Source organism: Corythoichthys intestinalis, chromosome 22, assembly GCF_030265065.1.
Source record: "Corythoichthys intestinalis isolate RoL2023-P3 chromosome 22, ASM3026506v1, whole genome shotgun sequence".
In the NCBI taxonomy this organism is placed as follows: Eukaryota; Metazoa; Chordata; class Actinopteri; order Syngnathiformes; family Syngnathidae; genus Corythoichthys; species Corythoichthys intestinalis.
In genome coordinates this window covers 22,733,654-22,744,209 of record NC_080416.1, presented here as the reverse complement: position 1 = coordinate 22,744,209, position 10,556 = coordinate 22,733,654, and the positions used below count along the sequence as shown (strand labels likewise).

General features: G+C 40.4%; 1 protein-coding gene across 1 annotated transcript; it reads left to right on the top strand.

The window, feature by feature from the left end:
• The first annotated feature begins 13 nt into the window (after window positions 1–13).
• Window positions 14–9,013, top strand: nup42 (nucleoporin 42). The gene is made up of 7 exons (XM_057828347.1): window positions 14–269; window positions 1,385–1,628; window positions 1,763–1,851; window positions 2,236–2,312; window positions 2,423–2,509; window positions 2,640–2,739; window positions 6,530–9,013. Exons 1-7 carry the CDS (start codon window positions 122–124, stop codon window positions 7,039–7,041), a joined length of 1,257 nt encoding a protein of 418 aa, XP_057684330.1. The 5' UTR covers window positions 14–121; the 3' UTR covers window positions 7,042–9,013.
• The last annotated feature ends 1,543 nt before the right edge of the window (window positions 9,014–10,556 follow it).

Genomic DNA, 10,556 nt, shown 5'->3' with positions numbered 1-10,556 from the left:
CCGCTAGGGGCGCAACACTTGCTTGTACTTCAAAGAAGAACACGTGACGTCATTATCCTGCGACTTCGTTTGGACAGAAGATACACATTTTTTTTCGCGCTGATTTTGAAGCTGAAAAATCATGACTGTATGTAACTTTTTTCTTCAAGGCCGTTGTCGCTATGGCGAAAAATGCTGGAACGAACATCCAAGAGGAGGAGGAGGAGGTGGTGGCGGAGGATATAACAATTATAACCGTAATTCGGCTCCGCAACATTCTAGAGGAGGAGGTATAGTGCTTAACGTTTGTTGGTAGGGGTGTGATAAAATATCGAAATGGTGATATATCGTTATACTTTGTATCCCAAAAGGTTATCGTTATGCTCCTGTCAAGAATCGAGATATTGTTTTAAAAAGGTGTCAATTAAAAAAAAAAAAAAAAAAAAGGCTGCCATTGACGGTGCTTGACGCCCAATCCATCTGTTTACAGGTCATTTCCTGTTGAGTTTGAGTCACTGCCTATTAGATTCCCGGGTCACTTCGTGTTCTGTAACGCAAAATAAACAGGAATTGAGCCATAAAATACCCCAAAATCAACAGGAAGTAACTGAAAATCAACAGGAAAATGACCCAAAATTACTCATTGCCTGGTATTGGCTGCCACTGACAGCCATAGACGTTCAATCCGTTTGAAGTGGGAGGGATGGCAGCGAATGAACAAATGTTCATTCGCTGCCACCCTCCCAGTTCAAATGGATTGGACGTCTACTAGTGATAGTCATTCCAATTCACAGCGGAACCTTTTCTGTTTATTCGTTTTTTGTAGAATATCCTAGAATGATGTCCTGACCAATGTATCAAAAATCGTTGTATCACTATATCGTCAGATCATCGTTATCGTGAGCTTGGTATTGCAAATTGTATCGTATCGTGAGGTACCAAGAGGTTCCCACTACTATTTGTTGGTGTGATTTACACTTTACCTCACTACCTGCAATTGACAACGATAGAAATCCACTTCATTTGAACTGGGAGCTCTTGCTCTTTCACTGGCACTGACAACGCTTAACGTCCAATCCATTTTCCCTGGGGCTGCCAGCCTCATCCAGTCAAAGTGGACGTCGAGCGCCCTCAGTAGTAGCCAATGACTTAAATCAGTGTTAGAAACTGTAATAACTTTTTGGGAGAAATACTTATCCCTTTTAAAAATGATTTGTAATTTATTCGTTCTAAACTGTGCTACTCAAAAATGCATTAGAGAAACAATCCAATGTGAATGAACAATAAACATTTGGGTTGTTGAAATAGAGACATAGGAATAACAGTTCATGCAGTTCATGAAAATAGCATTGAATGTAAGACGGAGTAACAACATAAGAGTGTAAGGCTGTGATTTCTATTTCAGGGTTTGGCAACAAGGTCTGGATAAATCCCTCTCAGCAGAAAGGAGGCTTCAACCAGCAGCAGTCCCAACGTGTGAATGATCACTGGGGTGGGAGAGGACAGGATGTGAAGAGCTCTGAATTTAGCTTCTCTTCTCAAAACAGATTTTCAGCACTCAACAACCAAAACAACTTTGACAGGGGAGGTAGGGGAGGATTAGGGAGAGAAACGACAGGAGCTGGTGAAGATGATGATGAACATAAGCTGTGAGTCTGCTTGGGCATTCACATGACAGAAATTAAATCCATGATAGAAATAGACAGTGTTTTTGAATTTATTGTTTGTATTTGAGATTTTAGATACTGCAACTCATACTCTTGTTCTTTCCCTATTTATCTAGAGAGACCATTCAAAGCGACATGAAAACTTGGGAGAGCTCAGGCCAGTGGGGCTTCTCATGTTATTCTAATTTCAAGGCACAATTATCAGGTTGGTATCAAACAAATAAATTATCCTTGTATTAATTCTAAGAAAGAAAACATGGTGGCTAATAGGGGTGTGACAAAATATCGAAATGATGATATATCGTGATACTTTGCACCCCCCACCAAAAAAAAAAGCTGCCACCCTCCCAGTTCAAATGGATTGGATGTCTACTAGTGATAAACTCATTCCAATTCACAGCAGAAGCTTGTTTTTCTGTTTATTAGTTGTTTTTAGGATATCCTCGAATGATTTTCTGACCAATTTATCGATAATCGTTGTATCGTCAAATCATCGTTGTTGTGAGCTTTGTATTGCAAACCGTATCGTATCGTGAGGTACCAAGAGGTTCCCACTCCGAGTGGCTAAAGTGCTTCTCCCCATTTACAGGTTTTACGGATTTGTCTCCAGAAGAGCTGAGGCTTGAATATTACTCTACCAAAGCATCAGGAGATCTACAGAGTTATGTAAGTATGGTATTAGATATGCTATTATTCTGCATCTATCACAACTATATTTTCTGTCACAGTATCTGTCATTTGCAAGTTTACATGCTAAGGTTTTCTTCATCTTTTAGTTGAATGGGGTCAATCTGTTGCTCAGTCAATGGAGAAGTAGAGTTCAGGATCTGCTGATAATGAATCCAGCCACTCGTGCAGCTTTGGTGAGAAATATGCATTGACTCTTTAAAAAAATATAGCCAAATGACGGCTTGTAATGAAATATCGTGTCATGCTTATTTGATCTTTTAAGACACAAAAACTGAGAAGTTGATGGACTTTCTTTATTTGCAGCTTGCCGAACTAAAAAATCCAGCACATCAGGCATCGTCAAGTGCCTTTGGCTCAACATCCGATGGATTTGGATCTTCTTCATTTGGTTTTGGCAGTCAAGGTAATTGTTACAGACAAAACTAAAGGCATAATAGGGGATCAAAACCCCATTTTTTTCCTGGCAAGAATACATTGTGAACGCCATGACTATTCAAAACACGGTATAATTGTTAATGTGTTGTTGAAATACAGTTGTGGTCAAAAGTTTACATACACTTGTGAAGAAAATAATGTCATGGCTCTCTTGAGTTTCCAGTTATTTCTGCAACTCTGATTTTTCTCTGATAGAGTGATTGGAACAGATACTTCTTTGTCACAAAAAACATTCATGAAGTTTGGTTCTTTTATGACTTTATTATGGGTGAACAGAAAAAAGTGATCAAATCTGCTGGGTCAAAAATATACATACAGCAGCGCTAATATTTGGTAACATGTCCCTTGGCCATTTTCACTTCAATTAGGCGCTTTTGGTAGCCATCCACAAGCTTCTGGCAAGCTTCTGATTGAATCTTTGACCACTCCTCTTGACAGAATTGGTGCAGTTCAGTTAAATTTGATGGCTTTCTGACATGGACTTGTTTCTTCAGCATTGTCCACAAGTTCTCAATGGGGTTTAAGTCAGGACTTTGGGAAGGCCATTTGAAAACCTTAATTCTAGCCTGATTTAGCCATTCCATTACCACTTTTGATGTGTGTTTGGGGTCATTGTCCTGTTGGAACACCCAGCTGCGCCCAAGACCCAATCTTCGGGCTGATGACGTTAGGTTATCTTGAAGAATTTGAAGGTAATCCTCCTTCTTCATTATCCCATTTAGTTTATGTAAAGCACCAGTTCCATTGATAGCAAAACAGCCCCACAGCATAATACTACCACCACCGTGCTTGACGGTAGGCATGGTGTACTTGGGGTTAAAGGCCTCACCTTTTCTCCTCCAAACATATTGCTGGGCATTGTGGCCAAACAGCTCTATTTGTGTTTCGTCTGACCACAGAACTTTCCTCCAGAAGGTCTTATCTTTGTCCATGTGATCAACAGCAAACTTCAGTCGAGCCTTAAGGTGCCGCTTTTGGAGCAAGGGCTTCCTTCTTGCACGGCAGCCTCTCAGTCCATGGAGATGCAAAACACGCTTGACTGTGGACACTGACACCTGTGTTCCAGCAGCTTCTAATTCTTGGCAGATCTGCTTTTTAGTGGTTCTCGGTTGAATCTTCACCCTCCTGACCAATTTTCTCTCAGCAGCAGGTGATAGGTAGCGTTTTCTTCCTGATCGTGGCAGTGACAAAACAGTGCCATGCACTTTATACTTACAAACAATTGTTTGCACTGTTGCTCTTGGGACCTGCAGCTGCTTTGAAATGGCTCCAGGTGACTTTCCTGACTTGTTCAAGTCAATGATTCGCTTTTTCAGATCCATGTATGTATATTTTTGACCCAGCAGATTTGAGCACTTTTTCTGTTAACCCATAATAAAATCATAAAAGAACCAAACTTCATGAATGTTTTTTGTGACAAAGAAGTATCTGTTCCAATCACTCTATCGGAGAAAAATCAGAGTTGTAGAAATAACTGGAAACTCAAGAGAGCCATGACATTATGTTCTTCACAAGTGTATGTAAACTTTTGACCACAACTGTAAGAATACTCTTAAAATCTGCAATTAAGCGGGGACATGGACAATGAACCAATATACACTTGTACCTCTAGAAACGAACATCTCTACATATAGAATTTTCAGGTTATATTGCCTCTTGTTATGAAATAAATTTCAGTAAGGCAAAAATACAGTATGGTTGGTACTCGCAGCTCCCAGAGTTTACTGAACGTAACATACTTATAGCTGCTCTGCCATTGGCTATTGCCTGGCATTCTTGGCATCCAATTGGCTGAGAGGGACCTGTATCCCAGCATTCTCTTCATTTGCCCCTTGTGTTCCGGGAGCTTTACATTAGTGTATTAACTTTTTTTTTTAATGTTTATTGTGCAATAATATAATTGTACAGCGCTGGCCAAAAGTATTGGCACCCCTGCAATTCTGTCGGATAATGCTCAATTTCTCCCCAAAAAATGATTGCAATTAGAAATGCTTTGGTAGTCAGTGATATCTTCATTTATTTTGCTTGCAATGAAAAAACACAAAAAAGAATGGAAAAAAATTAAATCATTATCATTTTACACAAAACTCCAAGAATGGGCTGGACAAAAATATTGGCTCCCTCAGCCTAATACTTGGTAGCACAACCTTTAGACAAAATAACTGTGAACACCGACTTCTGGTATCCATCAATGAGTTTCTTACAATGCTCTGCTGGAATTTTAGACCATTCTTCTTTGGCCAACTGCACCAGGTCTCTGAGATTTGAAGGGTGCCTTCTCCAAACTGCCATTTTCAGATCTCTCCACAGGTTTTCTATGGGATTCAGGTCTTTACTCATTGCTGGCCACTTTAGAAGTCTCCAGCGCTTTCTTTCAAACCATTTTGTAGTACTTTTTGAAGTGTGCTTTGGGTCATTGTCCTGCTGGAAGACCCATGACCTCTGAGGGAGACCCAGCTTTCTCACACCGGGCCAAACATTATGCTGCAAAATTTGTTAGTAGTCTTCAGACTTTATAATGCCATTCACACGGTCAAGCAGTCCAGTGCCAGAGGCAGCAAAGTCACCCCAAAACGTTAAGGAACCTCCGCCATGTTTGACTGCGGGCACCGTGTTCTAATCTTTGAAGGCCTCGTTTTTTCCCCTGTAAACTCTATGTTGATGCATTTTTCCCAAAAAGCTCTACTTTTGTCTCATCTGACCAGAGAACATTCTTCCAGATGGTAAACTCCAGCCGGGCTTTTTTTATGTCTCTGGGTCAGAAGTGGGGTCTTCTTGGGTATCCTACCGTAGAGTCCCTTTTCATTCAGACGCCGACTGATAGACTGTTGTACCCTTGGACTGCAGGACAGCTTGAACTTGATTAGATGTTAGTTGAATTCTTTATCCACCATCCGCACAATCTTTCGTTGAAATCTCTTGTCAATTTTTCTTTTTTGTCTGCATCTAGGGAGGTTAGCCACAGTGCCATGGGCTTTACACTTATTTGTGACACTGCGCACGGTAGACACAGAAACATTCAGGTCTTTGGAGATGGACTTGTAGCCTAATATTGCCCATGTTTCCTCACAATTTTATTTCTCAAGTCCTCAGACATTTCTTTGATCTTCTTTCCTTTCTTCATGCTCAATGTGGTACACACAAGGACACAGGACAGAGGTTGACTCAACTTTAATCCATTTTAAGTGGCTGCACGTGTGATTTAGTTATTGCCACCACCTGTTATGTGCCACAGGTAAGTAACAGGTGCTGTTAATTACAAAAATAAGAGAAGCATCACATGATTTTTCAGAGGGTGCCAATACTTTCGTTCAGTCCATTTTTGGAGTTTTGTGTAAAATGATAATGATTTATTTTTTTCCATTCTCTTTTGTGTTTTTTCATTGCTAGCAAAATAAATGAAGATATTACTACCAAAGCATTTGTAAATGCAATCATTTTCTGGGAGAATTTGCGCATTATCTGACAGAATTGCAGGGGTGCCAATACTTTTGGCAAGCACTGTAGCATGTATTTGCAACATGTTTTGATGCATTTTAATGCATTATAAAATATTTATGTCAGAATTTTGGGGGGCTTGGAACGGATTAGGGTATTTACATGGAAATTGAGTCTCTACTTATAGAAATGTCAGCTTACGAAACTACTCCCAGAACCAATTAATTTCGTAAGCAGAAGTACCACTGTAATATAGGTGGGCTTTAAATATCACAACCTCATGGTGCTAATGTTGTATGTTTCTTTTTTTTTTAATTTAGGATTTGGAGCAGCACCAGTCCAAGCAAGCACTTTTAGTTTTGCTGCTCCAGCGGGTGGATTTGGCTCTTCACCAGCACCAGCATCCGCACCGTCTTTCGGAGGTGCCATTTCAGCCCCGGCTGGGTTTGGCGCCCCCTCCTCTTTCTCTGGTTTTGGTTCTGCTGCTCCTTCAGCCGCATCGTTCTCCTTCACTTCTTCATCCAGCAGTCAACCGCCAGCTTCAGCTTCAGGATTTGGCTCGGCCTCAGGTTTCAGCTTCTCCTCAACTGCTACCAATAGCAACAACAACAACAAAGTAGCCTTTGGAAGCACTTTTGGGTCTGTGGCACCTACGGGAAGTTTGTTCGGACAGTCGAGTGCTACTGCAGCCTCTGCTGGGGGCGCCTCGGACAGTCTGTTCTCCGCCAATAGTGAACTGACCCCTGAAGAGCTGGAACAGTTCAAAGCACAGAGGTTCACTTTGGGACAGATTCCTTTGAAGCCCCCTCCTGCTGAAATGCTTCGGGTTTGATGCTCAAAGTATTTTCTGATTTACTATTCAGAATAAATCTCATTTGAGTGGGTTTGCCTGAAATACATTCACCTATACAGTAGCTTTAGTATGCAGCAGTTTCCAGGAAATGCTTGAGAAGCATTTTATTGCAGAATGTCAAGATTTTTATCTAATACATGATGAACGTTGACCTTTAAAAATGTTTATAGGAATACAATACATTTTTTTTTTTCATATTTTAAGTTTTCTTAGCCCTTTTGGGAGGTTTTGTTCAGGAAATGTCGCCCTTTTTGTCAACTATGTAAAGCCTGGTAAGACGTGACAAAGGGCTACATAAATAAAATTGACTTCACTTTGAGTACTATATCGTGAGTACGGTATAGTTACGTGCCTACTGAGATTCAGAAGTAAAAAAATTATAAAGTTAGCTGTTCCTTTTTCTTGCCTCATGATAAACTGATTTTCTGAATATTTTTGGTTTTCTAGCTACAATCATTTACGCTCAAGTCAACGTATGATTAACGTATACATTCATATACAACGTATAATTGAAGTCGGCACACAAAAGACAGAACAGTTCGAAAATATTTGCCCCATCATTAGTTTTTGGCGTCGTGTAAAATGATCAGTCTATTCCGCAAATGTCTCAATTTGCTGCATTTATTTGAAATAATAAAATGGGGTTCATTTCAGTTTACAAGCTATTTTGATCACCCAATTACTTTGACTTCCAGTTTCTCCCCTATTTGTGACAGGGACCAATCCTTTTTCCCCAGGACTAGTGAATAACTACTGTAACATCTCATTGCAGTCGTTGCATTGACACTGTTATTAAGCCAACGTTAGGCCTCAAATCTTTTTTTGACCCATGTGCCCTTTCAAGTGTACCAACTTGTACGTCATTGATCTCTATCGCTTTGTTGACGGATGACAAGAACGGGCTGGCCGACCATCGCTTAAACGACCTCTCACTTAGGAATGCCAATGAGCTGATTAGGATTCGTTGGCGCTATTAATGTTTCATAGAGGTCTCATTCAACTTCAGTCTGCTTTGTTCCAGCTGTGGAAAACAAAAGGGCTTTGCAAGTGAAACATTTAATTGTGTTGTGCCACTGTGGTTTCCCTATTGGAACGAAGGATATTGATCACAGTCCAATAGATTTATGTTTGCAGTTGCAACTGTCAGTGCTGGGTACCTTGTTAAAAACACATTTCATGTGTGTGTGTGTGTTCATGTGTGGTTTATGATAACGGCACACTGACAGTGAAATGACATTGCAGTAAATGTTTTTAGTTTGGAGAAGACTCTTGTGGCCACCACATTGGGTATTCATGCATAGCTCATTGGCTGCCGTAGACGGCGATAGATGTCCAATTCATTTTAAACAGCATTGACTGCTGAGGATGTCTGCTATACCCCCACACTGATAGACTCGCGCATAGGTGGAACGTGAATGTAATAATGGGTATTAATGACGTAATGACCAGTTCAGGGTGTACCCTGCCTTCTGCCCATAGTTAGCTGGGATAGGCTCCAGCACCTCCGCGACCCTCGTGAGGAAAATGCGGCATGGAAAATGAATGAATGACGTAATGAGGAAGGATGAGCACATCTGATTGGCTAAATAGTACAGGCATAAATTAAGGCGTTTATTAGCGTTTTGCTCCGATATTACACAACAAAAAGAAATTCTGTGTTTTATCGATTTATCTAACAAGATTCTCCTCACTGGGATGCTAATGATAATGGTGTTATCTTTTCCTTCATGATGCTGAATGCAGGTATTTGTACAGTGGTTTGAAAAAGTATGTGAACCTTTTGGAATTTCTCATATTTCTGCATAAAACCACCAACAAATGTGATCTGATCTTTGTCAAAATCACACAGATGTAAAAACAGTGTGGTTTAACTAAAACCACCCAAACATTTATAAGTTTTCATATTTTAATGAGGATAGCATGCAAACAATGACAGAAGGAAGGAAAAAAGTAAGTGAACCCGCTGCCTAAGGAGACTCAGACCATGTCCACATGTAGCAAGGTTTTTTAAAAACGAGGATTCTGCCCTAATACGTTGGGGAAAAAGAATTGCGTCCACACCTGCACGTTTGTGTAGAAAAAAAAAAACAAACTTCCACACCAACCACTTTCATTCATTTTAAAGTACATTCAAAACAATAAAATAATTGTCCAAAATAATCATTATTCAATAAGAAGCACAGCGAGACTTTGTAAAAAAAAATGCAAAAAAGCAAAAAGCGCCTATTTGATATACTCCAAATGTAAAAATTGGTCTCATGTGTGACGTGGGGACAAAATTTGTCGCAGTCAGTGACGTAAATCTTCGGTTATCAGTGTCCACATGATGAAGCCACAGACGCAGAATTCGCAAATCTTCACCTTCCCCGTCGTTTTTAAGAAAACTGGTTTAAATCTGCGTACGCTTGTGGATGATAGATCAAACCGTAGAAAAATATCTTCTTTTTGCCAAATACCCTGCTACGTGTGGACATGGCCTCAAAGAGCAATTGAAACCAATTTTTTCCCAAACAATTTAAGTCAGGTGTGTGCCCAATCACTGGGGATTGGTTTAAAGCTGCCCTGCCCACTATAAAACACACATCTGGTAAGAACTGTCTTGATGTGAAGCATTGTCTGATGTGCATCATGGCTCGGTCAAAAGAGTTGTCTGAAGAATTGCGATCAAGGATTGTTGATTTGTGTAAAGCTGGGAAAGGATACAAAACCATCTCTAAAAGTCAGTCAATCAGTCAGACAGTGAGAGAAGTTGTCTACAAATGGAGAGAGTTTGGCACTGTTGCTTCTCTCCCACGGAGTGGCCGTCCACCAAGGATTACGCCAAGAGTTCGGCTCAGAATACTCAGAGAGGTAAAAAAGGACCCTAGAGTGTCTGCTAAAGACTTATAGAAATAACTGTTCACAGTCAAATATCTCTGTACACACATAAACTATATGTAAAACTATGCCCAAGAATGGTGTTCAGTGGAGGACTCCACGGAGAAAGCCACTGCTGTCTAAAAAAACATTGTTGCTTGTTTAATGTTTGCAGAAAGGCACTTGGACACAGGTTTTGGCCAAATATTTTGTGGAGTGATGAAACCAAAGTTGATTTGTTTGGGAGTAACTCACAATGTCATGTGCGGAGGAAAAATGGAATAGCTTACCAACACCCCATCCCCACCGTGAAGCATGGTGAAGGGACTATCATGATTTGGAGCTGTTTTGCTACCTCAGGGCCTGGACAAATTGCAATCATTAATGGAAGAATGATTTCAAAAGTTTATCAGGATGTTTTGCAGGAAAACCTTAGGCCGTCTGTCAGACAGTTGAAGCTAAAAAGCGGATTGATGCTGCAGCAAGACAATGATCCAAAACACAGAAGTAAATCAACTTCAGAATGGTTTCAGAAGAACAAAATACATGTTCTGGAGTGGCCAAATCAAAGTCCAGACTTGAACCCCATTGAGATGCTGTGGCATGACCTAAAGACAGCCATTCATGCCAGACATCCC

Excerpts from the sequence above, each read along its gene's own strand:
- nup42 (XM_057828347.1), top strand. The coding sequence starts at position 122 with ATGACTGTATGTAACTTTTTTCTTCAAGGCCGTTGTCGCTATGGCGAA. Across the intron at positions 1,629-1,762 it reads GATGATGATGAACATAAGCT|AGAGACCATTCAAAGCGACA; the intron begins GTGAGTCTGCTT and ends CTATTTATCTAG. Across the intron at positions 1,852-2,235 it reads TTTCAAGGCACAATTATCAG|GTTTTACGGATTTGTCTCCA; the intron begins GTTGGTATCAAA and ends CCCCATTTACAG.